The 21,331-nt window shown below is 41.7% G+C and overlaps 1 protein-coding gene across 7 annotated transcripts in view; it reads right to left on the bottom strand.

Moving 5' to 3' along the window:
- Nucleotides 1-21,331, bottom strand: part of SFMBT2 (Scm like with four mbt domains 2) — a 279,053-nt gene that overhangs the window by 138,522 nt on the left and 119,200 nt on the right. For 6 of the 7 annotated variants that reach the window (XM_068276048.1, XM_068276051.1, XM_068276049.1 and 3 more), the window contains exon 5: nt 17,028-17,093. The exons of the other annotated variant lie outside the window; for it this stretch is intronic. In XM_068276048.1, the coding sequence (XP_068132149.1) occupies nt 17,028-17,093 (66 nt within the window). The remainder of the gene's footprint in view (nt 1-17,027; nt 17,094-21,331) is intronic. 7 annotated transcript variants of the gene reach the window in all.

Genomic DNA, 21,331 nt, shown 5'->3' on the forward strand with positions numbered 1-21,331 from the left:
TAATACTGTATTATGCTGGGAATATACGGTTGCAGAATCGAGTGGCAAAAACGATCGAGAGGAGAATCGAGTGTCAGAAACGAACCGTGTATTCCCAGCATTAGACAAAAGTTTAAATCTTACTAAAGGGAATCTTCCATGTTGATCTACTGTAAATGGCAAAGGCAAGAGCTGATGTGAGGTGCCTTTTAACCAAAGTTCGGGTAAGTCAGTTAATAAGTGCCAAGATGGCCAGGGTTCTACCACCTAACCAACATGTGCAAAACATAAGGTGTGTATCAGGTGAATAGGAATCATTTTATGTTTAGGTTGATTCGTAAAAAAATAAAGAAACATTCTAAAACCTATACAGCAATCCACATTCAATACATTAGCTGACTAAAGGTGGCCACACGATACAATAAAATGATCTGATTTTAGAGTAATTCGATAAAAACGATTGTATCTCTCTAAAAAAATCGAAAGCTTTTTTTTCATTCAACTGAAAAATCCGATCGGATTTCCCGTTTTTTCGATTTAAATCGATCCGGAATGCCAGATATTTCTCTTCAATTTCTACTAAAGATTGTATGGTGTGTGTTGGATTGTTCCTTTATTAATATACACACCCTAGCAATTTTCTCTGAGTTTCCAATCCGTTTTTATCATAATTGAGGAAAAATTGAACATAGGTGTGTGGTACATTGGTCATATTTTTGAAATGTTACAATCAGTCAGAAATATTGATTGCAACTCTTACATTGAACAGATATTTAAAAAAAAATTGTATGGTGTGTGGCCACCTTTAATTGTGTTGCTGAAGTCGTATCGTGAGTGTGATCATTTAAGTTAAGGTGGCCACATACCATACAATTTTTTAAATATCTGTTCAATTTAAGAATTGCAATCAATTTTTCTGACTGATTGTAGCATTTCAAAAATATGACACCTATGTTCAATTTTTTCCTCAATTATGATAAAAATGATTGGAAACTCGGAGAAAATTGCTAGGGTGTGTATATTAATAAATTAACAATTCAACACACACCATACAATCTTTAGTAGAAATTGAAGAGAAATATCTGGCTTTCCGGATCGATATAAATAAAAAAAACGGGAAATCCGATCGGATTTTTCAGTCGAATGAAAAAAAAAGCTTTCGATTTTTTTGAGAGATACGATCGTTTTTATCAAATTACTGTAAAAATCGGATCATTTTATTGTATCGTGTGTGGCCACCTTTATACAGATATTGGCGCATATGCAATTAACTTTTTCTCCTGAGTTTCCTCCTAGGTGATATTTTTAAACTTGTCAATAAAATGCTTTCTAAGCCCCCAAACAGCAAGAAAACACTAAAATACAAAAGAAAACACAAAATAAATTTTGATAGTCCTTTTTCACCTACTTTTTGTTACTTTTTTAATTTAAAAGTGCTGGAAAGTTATTTTAAATCAAAGATGAAAAATTAACTCAGGAGAAAAAGTTAGATGCATATGGGCCATTATGTGCAAATCAAAACAGCATGCATTTAATTAATTCACTCTAGTTAAATAGTTAATGATATTCAATCAGATGATGCGCCCGACAGCCATCCTGCACAATGGTATCTTGCAGTAAGCGAAGGAGCTGGCACTATCAAAATTAAAGGATACCCGAGGTGACATGTGACATGATGAGATAGACATGGGTATGTACAGTGCCTAGTACACAAATAACTATGCTGTGTTCCTTTTTTTTCTTTCTCTGCCTGAAAGAGTTAAATATCAGGTATGTAAGTGGCTGACTCAGTCCTGACTCACACAGGAAGTGACTACAGCGTGACCCTTTTTATCGCTTTCTTGCTCTCAGAAGCAATTTTCTGCTAGGAAAATATCTTTAAGTAAAAACAGCTTTTTATTGGGGGCTTGGCTTGGAAAATGAGCTGGTGTATTGCTTCCCAAACACTGCGTATATATCCACCCGATAAAGAGCTATTTATAGTAGCAATTAACTGCTTGAGGTGAGGACGCCGTCTCCAGAGCCTAGCGCAGAAGTGGCTAGCGCATCCTCTACTGCACACGCCTACCTCGTCATGGGAGCAGCAAATCCTCGACTTTCCGGAAATCATCAAGTCGTGGAAGTTAACGACCAGATCGCTGTTGGTTTCCGTGACACAGGCGCAGAGCTTACCTTGGTTCGCTCTCATCTTGTAGCCAGGGAGAATTTCCTGCCTAATGAGCGTGTCACACTTTTGGGAGTTGGTGGCGCACACGCACGCATCGCCAAAGCTCGTGTTGTTCTCGATTGGGGAAGGGGCCGCCAGTCAAAAGTTGTGGGGGTGACAGATGACATCCCAGTGCCTGTGCTGTTGGGCACCGATCTTGGCACCCTACGATCCTTTTATGAACCTGTGATCAACACCCCGGATTGCCAGTCTGGACCCACTCAGGTACTGTACAAGCTTGGGGTGGGACAGAGGGAGGCAGCCAGGGTAATGGTACCTAGCCCTCCTAGGGAAGGAGGGAAGGAAGCGGTACCTGTTTCTAATGGACAGCTGTCTAGTCACGGTTTGTCTGACTCTAAACCTGTCACTGTTGTTCCAGATACCTGTGTACATGTGAAAAATGAACGTAACTGTGATGTTAATGTTGTACCAGATGTTGCTAATAGCTTTCATGCTGAATCTCACAGTGCTAAAAATGATGTATGTTTAAATGTGACAGTCTCTAATCTAAGAGGTAACAGTCTTGTTTTGCCTGGGTCATATCCGTCCAGGGCAGTGGAAGCAGGCCAGGTGTCAGAGCAGGCAGCTGGGGGCCTAGACCTCCCCTCCTGCTATGACAGCCAGAGTGCTCCACCATTGTCTGCTGTTAACAAACAGCTGGTGGAGACAGGCCGTTCCTTCCCTGTCTCACCCTTGCATGTCTTCCCCTTGCAGAAGCAACCCAGTGCAAAACTGCCCACAGGTCCACCCTCTATCCTTCCTGGAGAAGGGGCAAGCCTCGCCACCCAGGTGAAGGCAAATTCGTTTTTAAAATTGTGCTCTAATGTTCACCTAGGTTGTGCTGACCAAAATGTTGTGCCAAGGTGTAGTCAGTTAGAGCAGGGGTATGCTACGCTGCTTCCAGATTCGCAGGCTGACACCCGAGAGTCAGGAAGTGACCCGGATGTCAGCCAACGACTCTCTCCCTTACAGGAAGCGCTATGCAAACCCAGCCAGGCCTTTAGAGGTAAGCCTGTTGGTGTGCATCGCACCGTCCGCAAAGCGGACACTGGGACACACCGGACCATGAGGCCTTATGCTTCTGGTGAGTTGTCTAACGGGCAGTCAGATAAGAAGTCGAGAACCCGGTCAGTAGCTAAGCGCCGCGTAGAGCGGGTCATGCAGACCCACTCTGTGCGTCCGGCTGGTAGGAGGGAGATGTGACGAACATTACGGAAAAGCCGTGCGCTAGCGCCATCGACTTTCGCATAATCGTGCACAGTTCCTGTCAGTCTTGGGTAAATACACAATAGATGTCAATTTCCCTCTCTCTTACTGAGAACAGTAACCTTCCCCCCCACATCCTGTTCAGGTCAGGAAAGGATTCACAAGTAGCCAGACCACCTGGGGAGCAGCATTTGGTCACATAGCTCATGTTCCACCAAACCAGCTCAAACTGGTTGAACTTCAAATTTCCCTCCAAGCGTATAGCTTCACACAAAGGGAACGTTAACTTATTAATAATTCAAAATAGGTTTGTCACAGCAAGACCAAAATTACATTTCCTGATACCTAGGAAACAGGTCTATAATTCACATGAATTATCATTCTCTAGCTATCAGGAATCAATTGAGAAACCGCTTTATCCGGCATGCGTAGAGCAAATTCGTTAGACTAGGCGTGTATAGTCTCATTTAATACAGAGTCGCATGCTGCTTATGAATATGGTCTCGGATCTGCGATGCACCCATCTGGGGCGGAATTACACAAATTATTAATAATTGGTACATTCCTTGCTCCAAGTCTGTGGGTGGTAACCTGACTTGCCAGGAGGTAACCCTGCCTCCAACACACCTACTTTCCAGGTAGTGACCGCCCCAAAACTCTGGTCAGTAAAAAGCGTTTGCAAGGAACTCCACCCAGTTCTTCAATTTACATCGACTAGGGAAGTCCAGACATGTGCTCACGGAAGAACCGGGCGCATGTTGTGTACAAAGGACTTTTAAGCTGAATGCCTACGTTTAAACTGGACTATTTTCTTCATGCTTCAAATGGATTGCTCAGCTAACTAAGTAAGAACTTTCTGTTTTATTCCTTTTATTTTTAAGCTCTGTGTTTTATATGTTAATAGGTGTATATAACTGTATGTAATGCATTTGTGTTATTAAACGTTTAAAAATCGTTTAGCGGTTATGACCTGTTGCTGAACATACACAATCGTACCTATTCTCCTGAACTCGCTACCCTGTGTTTAATAGAAGTATACATTTATAACCCGTATGCGAGAACCCGGCCCAGACATAACGATCTGGCCCAGATTCTTGTATACTGCTAGGGGTTACTAAAGTGTTCTCGAAGTCCTAGTAAAATTACAGTAGCGGGCTGTGTAACTCGCTTGGTGGCAGATCTTTGAATTGTATATGTGTGTGGAGTGATTCGGTTGGTATCAGAACGCTCCCTTCGCGAGTCAGTTCATCAAATTGCGAATGTGGGTTACCCTTCGTGATGAACAAATGACCGTGTAAGAGGATTTCTGACGCTGATCGATTTACCCCACCCGCAGACCGGCTCGCGGTCTGTGACATTTGGTGGCAGCTATTTATAGTAGCAATTAACTAGTGGCCGCTTCAACACTTTATATCTGTCTGGGTGGACAAAAGTTCCCAATTTCAAAGTTATGCATGCATGCCCAATATTGACAAAAATAAACCAACAAGAATGCAAATGCAAACAATACTTTGGTGTCATTACAATTTCATATACCTTTCAAGTCAACAATTAGTAATCTACAAATGAAGTTGTCTCAATGCCATCTTTTTAGTGTAGCGTGTTTACTTACTTAAGGTCAGAGTAAGGCAGAATATATTCACGAGTAAAGCTACATACACACCTTAGCTATCCCTTGCCTGAAGTGATCATGCGTCATGATCATTTTTGGATAAAAATATAAATTGTTTTCAGAGATCAAATGATATTAGCATCCTCTGACAGTGAGGCACCTCCCATCTCCTTTCTCCATAGAGCAGAATAAGGGCCTCTGCCAGGAGCAAGGCAGCATGTCTATACAGTGATCAGGTATAAACTATCACTTAAAATGATACAGAAAATTATTGCTTTTAGTGCCAGAAATGTAAAATGTGTATGTAGCTTAAGGTTAGTACAGTAGGTTAGGGATAGTATATAGATTTAGTGTTATGCACCTCTTATCAAGTTAGTTAAGTTTTATACTACACAAATAATTAAGTTGGCGTTAATTCCTTTTAAAGGTAAAAGTTAGAGTTAGGGTTATGAAACTGTAGATGATAAATGTTCAAGTCATGATAGTGTTAGGATTTAAAGGAGAACTCCAGAATGTGTTAAATAACACGGTGTCCTGGATATTTGAGTTCTTGAAATTAATATTTGAGTGCTGTATTCCTTTGCTTATTATATGTTTTAAAAACAGTATTTATCCTCCTAAGTAAGGATTACCAGTTTTTATGTTTTTCACATATATAATATACAGTATAATCAGCTGTGAATCTTCATAAGTGTGTTGTCTATAATGCACATTTCAAGTTCAGAAACATCCCCAGCAGTTATCTGACATAAAGGAAGATATACAGTTACAGTTATTCATGGACTATTGACTTGGAACACACATATTAAAATAAAGATCAATAATTAGCTTGCTGCACTCTATAAATGCTATTTAAGCAGGAACTAAAGACAGCTGCTCAATATCAGTTCACTTACTTGCAAAATAACAATTTCCATAAAGGACACAGGGGCACAATTCACTAAGCTACGATATTAAGTCTATTCTTTCATCTGGAAGTTGCACTGTCTGATATTTGAACCATGTTATGGTATAGCAAGTAATCATTGGTGTGCATCAAGCTTTTGTCTCCTCTGGATATCAATTCACTAAGAATTGTCAGCGATTATGTTATCATTTCTGCAGGTATTTGCTCATTTGCATATGGTCTATTACTAAGGGCTCAAACCCACTACCAGCCTTTTCTAAGCGTTAGTGATTTGAAAAGCTCTTGCTAATGCAATGCTATGGGGGATTTTCATAAAATCACTTGGTCAATTGAGATCACTCCCATTACATTAGCAAAAGCTTTTCCAATCTCAAGCACTCAGAAAAGCACTCCTAGTGGGATCCAGGCCTGACTGAGTTGAATTTACTAAGTTAAAAAGCTCTTGAAATACAGACAAAATTCATAAATTAAAGCATGCATGTTAATTTACTAATGCTCTTAGGTGGCAATAAAGTCCAACCTGTTGTTATTTTATCACTGCTCACATCCAGCACTGCCAAATTGCATGAGGGGACCAAGCAGGACGTCAATGCTAGGAGGATAGTTTTTGCCATTAAATCATACAAACCTTTTCTCTCGTCTTCCTAAGCTTACATTCACAGTGACCACTGTGTTCCCTGCCACAGCAGTAACACAGTGGATCGGGAAAGTAGTGCGTCATATACAGTGAAGCATACATTGAAAAATATGCTTCACTGTTAACACACGTTTTGCAGTAACACACAGCATGCAGTGCATTACAGTGCATTACTATTACACCATAATGCAAACAGCACACAGTGTAACGAGCAGTGCACACAGATTTGCACTGAATGCAGAATGTCACTTAATGTGGAAATACTGAAGACCAAAACCAGGGTAAATGTGAAATAAGTAATGATTTATTTACAAGGACAGGATATATACACAAGTGATGCTGCAATTGGTGCATGAACATAAATACAAATGAATTGTACAACTAGCAATATGATTGCAGGCAATTGTCTTGCGATCAGACGTACACAAACCAATAATAATATATACAGTGTGCACACAGTGAACCCCGAACCCTGTCTAACTAAGCTAACTAACTAATATATACACAGGATAATATACAACCAAGCGCAGGACATATGCAGCAGGCAATAGGTTAGTCAACAAGCCGAGATCAGATACCAGGACATCAAGCAATACAATCAGTGAGCAGAAGAATAGTCAGACAAAGCCAATATCATAAACCAGGGAATCAAACAATCAGGTAACAGGCAGACAGGTTACAGGTAACAGGAATCAGGTAACAGGAATCAGGTAACAGGAATCAGGTAACAGGAATCAGGTAACAGGAATCAGGTAACAGGAATCAGGTAACAGGAATCAGGTAACAGGAATCAGGTAACAGGAATCAGGTAACAGGGAAAGGACCAGAACACAGGCTCTAGGCTATCATCACCAATGAACTAGCAACAGTGTTCTGTTGTAGCTGGACTTTTATACTCTGCAGGATGGTCATGTGACCTCTTCCAAGGCTGCAGAGACACAGTTCTTGAATACAGAGACCTCTGTTGGTGGGCAGAGGGAACTTCAGGAGGAATGTACAATGTTCTTGAAATGAGAGGGGACATCTGCTGGTGAACAGAGGAAGTCCATACAGTTCACAAACGTCACCAGCAGGAACAGATCGTGATAGTACCCCCCCCCCTTGAGGAGCGGCCTCAGGACGCTCCACCAGACTACCAATTCACATCCACCTGGGTCCCAAGAAACATTGGGCGAAAAGGCAGACAGCAGACCGGAGACTGTCAGGCAACAAGGCAAGATACACAGCAGTCTGAAGAACATCAGGAAGGACCAGGAATCAGATGTCATCAGGAACGGCAGCAGGCAGAACCAGGAACCAGATATCAGGAAAGGCAGCAGGCAGAACCAGGAAGCAGATGTCATCAAGCAGGGCAGCAGGCAGAACCAGGAACTGGATGTCATCAGGAAAGGCAGCAAGCAGAACCAGGAACCAGATGTCATCAGAAACGGAAGCAGGCAGGACCAGGAACCAGATATCAGGAAAGGCAGCAGGCAGAACCAGGAAGCAGATGTCATCAAGCAGGGCAGTGGACTAGACACCAGCAGGAAGGACAGCATGTAAACAAGTCTCCAGCCAAACAGTTCAATAGTATACCTCCACCAGGACAACCGATTTGGCTTTAGCAGAGGTCTGCAAAACTGGGCTTTGTTGTCAGAAGTCTGTAGGAGCTGAGGAACAACAAAAGTCTGAGGGTGGGCATCAACAAAAGTCTTTAGAGGGTGGGCATCAAACAAGGTAGCAACAGGCTGGCTAGCTTCAGGCAGGGTGGCAACAGGCTGGCTAGCTTCAGGCAGGGTGGCAACAGGCTGGCTAGCTTCAGGCAGGGTGGCAACAGGCTGGCTGGCTTCAGGCAGGGTGGCAACAGGCTGGCTGGCTTCAGGGGTCTGGACCATTAGCTGAGCGCTTGGCTGGGCCGTTGGCTGAGCACCTTGCTGGGCCGTTGGCTGAGCACCTGGCTGGACCGTTGGTAGACACCCCAATACAGTCTGTGCAAGCTGAAACATATCCTGTGCGGGCTGGAGCAAAACCTGTGCGGGCTGGAGCAAAGTCTGTGCGGGCTGGAGCAAAGTCTGTGCGGGCTGGAGCAAAGCCTGTGCGGGCTGGAGCAAAACCTGTGCGGGCTGGAGCAAAGTCTGTGCGGGCTGGAGCAAAGTCTGTGCGGGCTGGAGCAAAGTCTGTGCGGGCTGGAGCAAAGTCTGTGCGGGCTGGAGCAAAGTCTGTGCGGGCTGGAGCAAAGTCTGTGCGGGCTGGAGCAAAGTCTGTGCGGGCTGAAGCAAAGTCTGTGCGGGCTGAAGCAAAGTCTGTGCGGGCTGACGCAAAGCCTGTGCGAGCTGAAGCAAAACTTCCGCTGTACCTGTTGGCAGAGATGCAGCTGGACAGGATGGCTGAGATGCAGCTGGACAGGAGGGCAGAGATGCAGCTGGACAGGAGGGCAGAGATGCAGCTGGACGGGCTGGCAAACTTACTGCTGGACTGGTTGGCAAAGATGCAGCTGCACAAGATGGTAAAGATGTAGCTGGGCAGGATAGCAAACTTTCTGCTGGACCTGGTGACAGAGATGCAGCTGGACTGGTTGGCAAAGATGCACCTGGACAGGCTGGTAAACTGGTTGACAGTGGCTGGAGCGAAGTGCTGTCCCTTGCAGACTTGGCAGGAGATGTAGGCTGTGTAGACATGTCAGAAATTGTAGTTTGCAAAGATCTGGCAGGAAGAGATGAAGTTAACCACTGCTGTACCGAAAGTAAGAAGACTGTGAGCTGAATACCGGTTTCTGCAAGCGGCTGGATGAGAGGTGCTGCAGGCGGCTGGATGAGAGTTTCTGCAGGCGGCTGGATGAGAGTTTCTGCAGGCGGCTGGATGAGAGTTTCTGCAGGCGGCTGGATGAGAGTTTCTGCAGGCGGCTGGATGAGAGTTTCTGCAGGCGGCTGGATGAGAGTTTCTGCAGGCGGCTGGATGAGAGTTTCTGCAGGCGGCTGGATGAGAGTTTCTGCAGGCGGCTGGATGAGAGTTTCTGCAGGCGGCTGGAAGCGAGTTTCTGCAGGCGGCTGGAAGCAAGAGTCTGCAGGCGGCTGGAAGCAAGAGTCTGCAGGAAGCTGGAGACAAGGTTCTGCAGATGGCTGTATGCAAAGTTCATCAGGAGGCTGGGTGCAACAGTCTGCAGGAGGCTGGATGAGAGGTTCTGCAGGTGGCTGGATGAAAGGTTCTGCAGGTGGCTGGATGAAAGGTTCTGCAGGTGGCTGGATGAAAGGTTCTGCAGGCGGCTGGATGAAAGGTTCTGCAGGCGGCTGGATGAAAGGTTCTGCAGGCGGCTGGATGAAAGGTTCTGCAGGTGGCTGGATGAAAGGTTCTGCAGGCGGCTGGATGAAAGGTTCTGCAGGCGGCTGGATGAAAGGTTCTGCAGGCGGCTGGATGAAAGGTTCTGCAGGCAGCTGGGTGCAAGAGTCTGCAGGCGGCTGGGTGCAAGAGTCTGCAGGCGGCTGGGTGCAAGAGTCTGCAGGCGGCTGGGTGCAAGAGTCTGCAGGCGGCTGGGTGCAAGAGTCTGCAGGCGGCTGGGTGCAAGAGTCTGCAGGCGGCTGGGTGCAAGAGTCTGCAGGCTTTGGTGTCAAAGTTTGTAAGGTGATTCCACCTGGATCTGGTGCAACAGGTAGTGAATGGTGAATAGATGAAGTTGGGAAGTATTTCCGTTTATGCTTTGCTTTCTTGACAGTTCTCAAAGCGAGAACAGGCTCTTGGTATGTAACTGGATACTGCTTTAACCAAGGTGTAGATCTTTTTGCAGTCTGAAGGGGAACTGACTTGTGATTAGAAGCAGGTTTAGCCACTGAGCACTGTGTGAGCTGGTCATTAGAAATATTAGCAGAAGGAAAGTAAGTGGACAGAACTCTCTCCCATGCATCAATTAAAGGAGAAACAGACCTTTGCATGCACACACCCAAATCAACCAAAGTTTTTGCAGATTTTATACATGCGGAAACAAATTGTTCATCTTTTTGAGCATAATAGCTAATAAAAGACCTCCAATCATCATTCAAATCATTAAACAGACACTCAATCTCCCATTTTCCAAACGGAGGGTCCCAGTCACTTTTAATGGGAGCAGATAGATTACTCTGAACATAGCTTAAAGGGTTAATTGGCTTAATCTGTTGATTAGGCTGATAATAGGTTGTTGTAGCTGGATTTTTAGCTACCAAGAGACTTTGCAGAATTTGCAGCAGGGCTTGTACATCAGACACTGAAAAAATATTTTGCTGCACAAAATAATTAATTTGTGAAATTAATTGCTGCAATTCATCATAAGAGTAATCTAAAAACTCTTTATAACAGTGTTTTCTATCCTCCTCTGCAAATATGGCAAAGTAATCTATGTCCTGCGGAGTCCAGTTTAACCCCATGGCTGGAACAAATGAACCTTCAGTATTTCCTAGTGACTGTTTTGGCTAGTTCATTCTGTAACGAGCAGTGCACACAGATTTGCACTGAATGCAGAATGTCACTTAATGTGGAAATACTGAAGACCAAAACCAGGGTAAATGTGAAATAAGTAATGATTTATTTACAAGGACAGGATATATACACAAGTGATGCTGCAATTGGTGCATGAACATAAATACAAATGAATTGTACAACTAGCAATATGATTGCAGGCAATTGTCTTGCGATCAGACGTACACAAACCAATAATAATATATACAGTGTGCACACAGTGAACCCCGAACCCTGTCTAACTAAGCTAACTAACTAATATATACACAGGATAATATACAACCAAGCGCAGGACATATGCAGCAGGCAATAGGTTAGTCAACAAGCCGAGATCAGATACCAGGACATCAAGCAATACAATCAGTGAGCAGAAGAATAGTCAGACAAAGCCAATATCATAAACCAGGGAATCAAACAATCAGGTAACAGGCAGACAGGTTACAGGTAACAGGAATCAGGTAACAGGAATCAGGTAACAGGAATCAGGTAACAGGAATCAGGTAACAGGAATCAGGTAACAGGAATCAGGTAACAGGAATCAGGTAACAGGAATCAGGTAACAGGAATCAGGTAACAGGAATCAGGTAACAGGGAAAGGACCAGAACACAGGCTCTAGGCTATCATCACCAATGAACTAGCAACAGTGTTCTGTTGTAGCTGGACTTTTATACTCTGCAGGATGGTCATGTGACCTCTTCCAAGGCTGCAGAGACACAGTTCTTGAATACAGAGACCTCTGTTGGTGGGCAGAGGGAACTTCAGGAGGAATGTACAATGTTCTTGAAATGAGAGGGGACATCTGCTGGTGAACAGAGGAAGTCCATACAGTTCACAAACGTCACCAGCAGGAACAGATCGTGATACACAGTGAACATTGCATAGATTGTGCATTGCAGTGCAGAAAACTGTGTTACAAAGCGTCTGTTATTCTGCACCGCAACACTATGAACGAAGTGTATAGGTCCATACACTATGCAATTTTCCCCAGTACCATGAGGCTGGATGGAGGTGCCTACAATGGCTCTGGTTGAGCTAAGAAGAGCATCCTTAATTTACAATATTGAAAGATGTTTTAGGCATCAGTTATTTATCATTCCAGCACAACAGCACAGAGGTTATTACCACACTGTTAGTGAATTGAGCCTGAATGTAATGCTTAGAATAATGTTTCCAGCTTTTGTTGTTGTCTTTATGCCTTCAGGTGCCAACTGGTAAATAAACTGCTTCATGCAGTACAAGAAATTCTGACAGGTTCACGACTTGGCTGGGCAGAATAAGTGGTTCTCACTGTAAAGCACTGCGTACTGTTACAGTGGGTTGCAAAAGTATTCAGCCCCCTTGAAGTTTTCCACATTTTGACATATTACTGCCACAAACATGAATCAATTTTATTGGAATTCTACATGAAAGACCAACACAAAGTGGTGTACACATGAGAAGTGGAACGAAAATCATACATGATTCCAAACATTTTTTACAAATAAATAATTGCAAAGTGGTGTGTGCATAATTATTCGGCCCCCTTTGATCTGAGTGCAGTCAGTTGCCTATAGACATTGCCTGATGAGTGTTAATGACTAAATAGAGTACACCTGTGTGTAATCTAATGTCAGTACAAATACAGCTGCTCTGTGAGGGCCTCAGAGGTTGTCTAAGAGAATATTGGGAGCAACAACACCGTGAAGTCCAAAGAACACACCAGACAGGTCAAGGATCAAGTTATTGAGAAATTTAAAGCAGGCTTAGGCTACAAAAAGATTTCCAAAGCCTTGAACATCCCACGGAGCACTGTTCAATCGATCATTCAGAAATGGAAGGAGTATGGCACAACTGTACACCTACCAAGACAAGGCCATCCACCTAAACTCACCGGCTAAACAAGGAGAGCACTGATCAGAAATGCAGTCAAGAGGCCCATGGTGACTCTGGACGAGCTGCAGAGATCTACAGCTCAGGTGGGAGACTCTGTCCATAAGACAACTATTAGTCATGCACTGTACAAAGTTGGCCTTTATGGGAGAGTGGTAAGAAGAAAAGCATTGTTAACAGAAAGCTTAAGAAGTCCAGTTTGCAGTTTGCCACAAGCCATGTGGGGGACACAGCAACCATGTGGAAGAAGGTGCTCTGGTCAGATGAGACCAAAATTGAACTTTTTGGCCAAAATGCAAAACGCTATGTGTGGCAGAAAACTAACACTGCACATCACTCTGAACACACCATCCCCACTGTCAAATATGGTGGTGGCAGCATCATGCTCGGGGGGAAGCTGGTCAGAGTTGATGGGAAGATGGATGGAGCCAAATACAGGGCAAACTTGGAAGAAAACCTCTTGGAGACTGCAAAAGACTTGAGACTGGGGCGGAGGTTCACATTCCAGCAGGACAATGACCCTAAACATAAATCCAGGGCAACAATAGAATGGTTTAAAACAAAACATATCTATGTGTTAGAATGGCCCAGTCAAAATCCAGATCTAAATCCAATTGAGAATCTGTGGCAAGATCTGAAAACTGCTGTTCACAAACGCTGTCCATCTAATCTGACTGAGCTGGAGCTGTTTTGCAAAGAAGAATGGGCAAGGAATGGATTTCAGTCTCTAGATGTGCAAAGCTAGTAGAGACATACCCTAAAAGACTGGCAGGTGTAATTGCAGCAATAGGTTGTTCTACAGTGTATTGACTCAGGGGGCCGAATAATTACGCATACCCCACTTTGCAGTTATTTATTTGTAAAAAATGTTTGGAATGATGTATGATTTTCGATCCACTTCTCACGTGTACACCACTTTGTATTGGTCTTTCACGTGGAATACCAATAAAATTGATTCATGTTTGTAGCGGTAATGTGACAAAATGTGGAAAACTTCAAGGGGGCCAAATACTTTTGCAACCCACTGTATATGTAATTGTTGCTGGTAAATAAAGATTGAAAAGAAATAAAAGTATATGTATGTTCCAAGAAGGATTCCCCGCTGATTAAAGATTGTTGAGTGTTGTCCAGAAGCACTGAGCTATAATTGGACTAAATGCTATAGTATCCATCTCACATCAGGGTGCTAAATAAGAGGATCTAACTTCAGTAAAAACATACCTAACAAAACAACCAATTAAAACTCCCCCAGGCCCAAAAAGGATTAGCTAAATATAGGGCAGCATAGGACACAAATTAGATGTCTATCATATAGTCCAAAGGCCCAATTTAACAAGGCACCTCCAGAGATCACTAAGAATCTCCAGGGGTAATTTCATAAATGATCCAGCCAACCTACATTAATTAATATGTGTCTGCAATTAAGTGGATACGATTAGTGCCAGATGAGGGTTGTTATGAAGTTTGTGAACTTGTGATTGAGCGATTGCAGTTGCAAAGAGCCAAAGCTACAGTCTTTAATTCTTCTAGACAGTTTGGATTTGAAAAAAATAATCACACTACACCACCTGCAACCACATACTACTAATTTACTTACATTGTGGCCACCTCACCATGTTACATTACAGCTCAGATGAGGAGTGCAATGTCTTGTTACATAATAGCAGACAATACAAAAAAACTAAACAAAACAGAATGTTGAATAATTTCTAATATTCAGAATGCAGATGCTTGGAGACCTCAGGAGATGCCTTCAGCAAATCAGATTGCATGAGTAAGCCGAACCAAAGAGAACCCTTCCTACCATTAGAGGGAATGTAATATTTCAACAAAATGTAATATTAACATGGGCCATGGACAACTGAGCTATTCTGTATTTAAAAATTGTTAAAATAATTTTTATTTCAATCTGCAGCCATGTAACATTTTTTTAATCATGTCAAATCTTTAAAAGTATCCTTCCTTACATCCAAGGCAACAGAGCACTGTTTGGTACAGAAATCTTGCAATTTCTCATGTGCGACTGAAAAAAAATCCCAAGTTTTTTGCTTTAAAGGATACCACAACTGACATGTGGCATAATGAGATAGACATGGGTATGTACAGTGCCTAGCACACAAATAACTATGCTGTGTTCCTTTTTTTCTTTCTCTGCCTGAAAGAGGTAAATATCAGGTATGTAAGTGGCTGACTCAGTCCTGACTCAGACAGGAAGTGACTACAGTGTGACCCTCACTGATAAGAATTTCCTCCCTTTTTATCTCTTTCTTGCTCTCAGAAGCAATTTCCTTCTAGGAAAGTGTTTTATAGTTGGAATTTCTTATCAGTGAAGGTCACACTGTAGTCACTTCCTGTCTGAGTCAGGACTGAGTCAGCCACTTACATACCTGATATTTACCTCTTTCAGGCAGAGAAAGAAAAAAAGCAACACAGCATAGTTATTTGTGTGCTAGGCACTGTACATACCCATGTCTATCTCATTATGCCACATGTCAGTTGTGGTATCCTTTAAAGAGAACCTGTACTGAGTAAAAATATTTAAAATAAACACATGAGGTAACTTCAAATGAACATTACATAGTTACCTTGCCATCAGTTCCTCTCAGAAGCTCACCATTTTCTTCTGAAAATTATCCCTTCCAATTCTGACAATATTTTGTCAGATCTGAAATATATTAGTTGCTGTCAGTAAAATATCAGTTGCTGTCAGTTATAGCTGAGAGGAAAACTGATGTACCCAGTAATGTCCATGTTTCCCTATGGCTCAAGTGGGCGATGTTACAGTTTAACTGTGTGCTGACCAGAAAGCTGTTATGGGTAATGGCCATTTTCAAAATGGAGGACGGAAAATTCCCTTGATCACAGTGAACAAACAGGACGCGGGACAGGAGAAAGACACTGAGGAGTAGACTACATGGAAGGTAAGTATGACTTGTGTATGCTTATTTTGACTTTTAACTTTCACTTCAAGTTTTCTTTAAGCGTTTCATTTATATAGTTAGGAGACATAATTAAAATAGTTACAGAGCATGCAAAAAAAGAAAAAAAAAGGCAGAAATAATTACAAAAATCAAAACTAAGGTGACATTTGTATGTTAGTTTGTATGTTTAGTGTAGACACACGTTATCACTTTTTCACACCAGCTAAAGCTATGTACACACACTGTACAACAGTCAAATAGCAGACTTTGCCACATTGGGTGATAATCGTTGCAAAAATGTAGCCAAACGACAACATTGAGTTACTTTGCCCCATCCATCCAGCGAATCAACTCAGATGTCTGTTGAGCAGATATCGCGCAAACTACATTGTTCTACAGCATAATGCTCGTATGTCATGTGAAATGTCACTTCTACGTGCATGTGCAGTATTTAAATGACTTAATTGTTTGAAATATTAATGTGTGGACAACATGTTTGAAGGACTCGTCATTTTTCTTTGTCGGGGGTAAAGTCGTTAGCGTGACATTGGTAGTTTGTTTGTGGAGACTTTAATCTAACGCGTGTATAGACCTAAAAACCGCTACCTGCGCACAATGTCAGACTGAAAACAAGAAAGCAAGCTATCTGCAGCAATGTCTGGTAAAATCCTTGCAATGTGTAAAATGCCAGTCTTAGAAGGAATGACTGTTTCATCTGATTACATGTTTTACTAACCTGAAGGTATTCCTTCTCTTGACATGAATACCTCTTATGCAGTAGATAAGACTTTACACTTAATTTTAGATAAAATATAAAAATATGCAATTTATATATTCCCTCTTTGATTAAATTATATTAAAGATGCTTAGTCAAAGACTTTAGGTAATTATTGAGATTTATTTACAACATAGGCCAGATTGACCAAGGTCAAATAAAGAAAGTACTGTTTATTGGTTAACAGTGAGGGAAGTGTGCATTGATGTGTCAGTATACAGACATTTTCCTGATGAATTCTTGTGCTTTGGGTAACCTTCATGAATGTAAGTGAATTCAGTTTCTGTGTTATATCGCCACAGGCTTTTTATAAAACAGTATCAATGTTAAACAACTGTTGCTTTGTTTGAAGCCAAGTCCAATTATCCTATTTTTAAACAAACAGGATTTATACACATGTGAAATTCCTGAATGCTGGCTTAGGAGCTCCTGCATGGGAGTACTCACCAGAGGCGGCCGCATTTGAGAGGTGGAAGTGCTGTTGGCGCTGGAACACAATGGCACCTAATGTGGCTAAAAAAAGAAAATTCCAATGTTGAAAACCTTCATGCTATGCAAGAGGCGGCAGAAGGCACCAAGCCTCTTTGGAGGCAATGCCACAATTTATCACATTTAGCTCAAGTGCTTCTATTAGGTTAGGAAAAAGAGGATGGTCCGCAACAAAGTCTCTGCAAAGCACAGTTTTTATTCAGGACATATCCTCAGTACAGTAAAAAGCACAACGCTGACATGTTTCAGACCCTCCGGCCCTTAATCATGCTTCTATTAGGTTACCTTGACTGATGAGCTTACTATAACCAGTTAGAAGACATATCTAATGATGAGAAAAGTTTAGCTCTATATGCAAATTTTAATCTGACAGGAAGTGGAAATGTGCAGGGGCAAATCAGAGACAGAAACGGCTAATTATTAAAAGACAGCTACGTACATTTATCAGTTGCTGAATAAATGATTGATACTTTTTCCAATCCCAATTATCCTCTTCTCTCTCTCTCTCTCTCTCTCTCTCTCTCTCTCTCTCTCTCTCTCTCTCTCTCTCTCTCTCTCTCTCTCTCTCTCTCTCTCTCTCTCTCTCTATATATATATATATATATATATATGTATCTCAACAATGTGATCTCTAAACCCTATGAGAGTGTATATAAAATATTATGAACAGATATGGGCCCAGTCCTATATTTTGCCCACCCACAGACAGATGTTGTTGCAAACTATGCCATATAATACCCAATTGAATGTATATATTAAGTAATTCATTTTCTTAGAGCTATGTCTACTAGTGGCAGAGTGCAAGTTTAAGAAAGTGAAGAACTGGAGTTTTTGTTGGTACATTACTTTTCTGTTTGTTTTTTTTTACCTTAAAGTAGACATATTAACAGATTAGACATTACATTTGATAAAAGCAAAGTAATCTACCAAACACTTGAGTAGCCCCGAATGATATGTGAGCATAATGTTAGCTGTATGCTGATCAGAGATGCCTGAATAATGCCGGTGGTAGTATGGGATGGGGGCAGAACCACCCGGGGCAGGGGGAATGTGGCAGAATATGAGTGATAGAGCACAACACAATGGGAAGTACAATGATGGCAGTGCTGCTGGTCGCGGAATCTAAAACTTTGCCTTAAACCTACTGGTACAAGCTGGTGGGCTAGGTACATGATCAATATCAAGTAGTTGTTTATTAGGTCTACTGCTGGATGCACACGGTGCGTTCGCGCACTTGATTTCCCGCTCGATTCCCGTCGATTCGTTTATTTCCAACATGTCCGATTTGGATTTCGATGGATCGTTAGGTCGATTTGGCATACTTTGCATGCGAATCGACCTAACGATCCATCGAAATCCAAATCGGACATGTTGGAAATAAACGAATCGACGGGAATCGACGGGAATCGAGCGGGAAATCGAGGGCGCGAACGCACCGTGCGGATCCAGCATACCACTGATCTATACGTGTATGTAGCTGGAAGACAGAACACTATGAAGACCGGCACTGCTGTAAGCTGTGTTTTAATAGGATTTTGATTGTAGTACAAAAACATGCAGCGTGACACATCGCAGTGCTGTGGTAGTACAATTGTGATAAACAAATCAGGAAGGATACCTGGTGGTGCGGTGGGTGCCGGGTGGATCTAAGCCTGACGGCCGTTTCGCGCACGTCTGCGCATCTACGGAGGCTACGAGAACGTGTATGCCTAGCTTAAGCATTTTATGACAGTGTTTACCAAGCATTCACAATTTAGATATTTTTTTTCTCACGTCCTCCTTAGTGTATGCTTAGGGTGACTAGTTCCTAGCTGTGAGCTTCCATACTCAATTACACTTTTAAAAAGCTTCAAGTACAAAGCAGAAATTAGCTAGGAATCTATTATTCAGCACTGTGACAGTACATTGAGAAACTGCACTTGAATGCCTTTGCCCTGGCATCTGTGAAAAAAGCAGAGGGAAATCTTACCATATGATTTTCACAGCTCATGACCTGAAATATATTTTTTCATGTACTGCAACAGCTAAGCTTGGTCACTACTACTATGCACAGTTTCAAAACAGGAGAAGAGTGATTATTAAGCCCCATGCAAAGCCCACTTTCTATATCAGCTGTTCCACAGGAAAAACACATAGCAAACAGACACCAATAGCTACTGGTATTGTGCTACGAAACTCCTACTTCCTTCCTCAATGGTAAGGCTTTCTATTTACTTTAATTCCACAGAAATAAAGACAGAGACTAGTTGACATAAATGGATGTGTATGAATAAACATACATTTTAGAACCATCTCTGGAAAGCAACTAAACACATATACAGTAAAACTTAGCTTAATTATGTTGATATTTGATAAGTATAAAAATGAAAATGTATGTTTTTGTTTGGAATGGCTCTAAAATCTCTTAAGTTTTTACTGCTGTTTATTTTCCTGACAGGAAAAAAAGTGTCTCTAACAGACACAACAATAAATATAATATTTTTTGGAAAGTGAGTAGAGTTAGTACAAACATATAGTTCTTTATTGGTGACCTTTACTACTTGTCTCCATGACCACCAAGGTAATATTACAGCCACGGGATCAATGTACAGTAAGTACCGTGGACAGGAAGTAAGAAACATAGAAAGTTGTAAAAACACTCATTTTCTTGCTATTCAAAATAAATTAGAATATTTTTCTAGAGTTTGAATTTAGATATTTAAGATTCTGTTAAAAATCCCTTAAAATGCCATTTAAAATCTAAGTCACATGATCCTTGGTGGCAGTTTCCTGAAGTGAAATATTCCACTCTCCAGGCAGGCACTGATACACAGCAAAGGCCATTCATCACACTGCCCAACTCTAGCAGAAAAAGCACAGCAACAATGAACACATTCCCAAGTATTGCTTTCACTTATTCTTTAAAGCAGTATTTGTCTTTCCATAAGTACACGTTTCTTGAAGTTTGTTACATCACAAACACAAAGCTGCATTAAAACCAGAGCCTGAATTTCTGCTTAAATGAAAAAAAACTACTTTAAGTTTGCATTTAAAGTCCTTCCTGAAGCAAAGTGCATCACCCGGGTTCTTTGTCTGCTACATTACAAGGTGTTATATGCCTACATGACTGAACGGCGAAGGGGACCTGGAATATGCACTACAAGAACAGAGAGGAATAGGGGCATGGGCAATTGTACAAGAAGGTCTAACTGTCCTTCAGGGCTGGGACCCACTAGAATGTTTTTGGCAGAGTTTTGGGATTACTTTCAATCGGTAGCAATTTTCCAAAACGCTTTGACAATGTAAGTGGATGGAGCAGATTCCACTGAAGCGATTGTGATTATGGAAATCGCAATCGCAGGACATGCAGCATTTTGGGAGTGTTTCCACTCTATTGTATTGTATAGGAGCCGAGAAATTGAGTTTAAAATTGCTTACAAAGCCCTACTAAAAAATCAGTAGCAATTGCAATAGCGCTTTGCACTTTGTAGTGGGTCCCAGCACTTCAAGAGAGAGACTGTGTGTGAATCAGGATTCAGAAGGAAAGTGGAGGTTACCATGGGGTGATGCCAGTGGTGGCATTTATAATGTTAAAACAGTTCTCTTTAAATTTCTTGTTGTACTACTGAAGACATGTTAATCCCCAAAACAATAGTTCATCAGCAACAAAGCAATTATATTATAAATGGTCACACTGCATAGTTTGCATTTTATAAGTGGTTTTCTAAATGTAATATCTAAATGTAATAATGTGTTTTCACCATGCAAATTTTCCATGCGAATTTTAGTATGTTTTCACGTAAAATTTCATGAAAAAGTACACAGGCACTGACATGGTTAAATTGCATAACTAGAAATTCGCATACACACGAATATGAATTTGCATCTTCATGCGATTGTTTACGCTTTTTCCGCAACGAAATCACAACGCACTAGTGGAAACGTAGCCTAAATCTTGGCACACTGGGCTGTGACTGGGGCAAACAGCTGTCAGCAGACTAACATCCCCCTGGATAGTGAAAGGTACACACAAGTTTGTTGTATTAAATCTTAATCTTTGTTCAATTTTCTAAAGAAACTTTTTTTTGTTTTATTTTGTTTTTCATATATAGTGCAACATATAAAAAAGGTTAAACACATAGTATAATAGATACTTGGATAAAAAATCCTAGGATTACACAAGCTACATCCCAGCATGATCTACAACACACAAAGGATGACTATAACTTGAATTCATAAAACACATGCTATAAAACGCATATAAAAAAATGAGTCCACAAACT

This window comes from Hyperolius riggenbachi, chromosome 3 (assembly GCF_040937935.1).
Source record: "Hyperolius riggenbachi isolate aHypRig1 chromosome 3, aHypRig1.pri, whole genome shotgun sequence".
In the NCBI taxonomy this organism is placed as follows: domain Eukaryota; kingdom Metazoa; phylum Chordata; class Amphibia; order Anura; family Hyperoliidae; genus Hyperolius; species Hyperolius riggenbachi.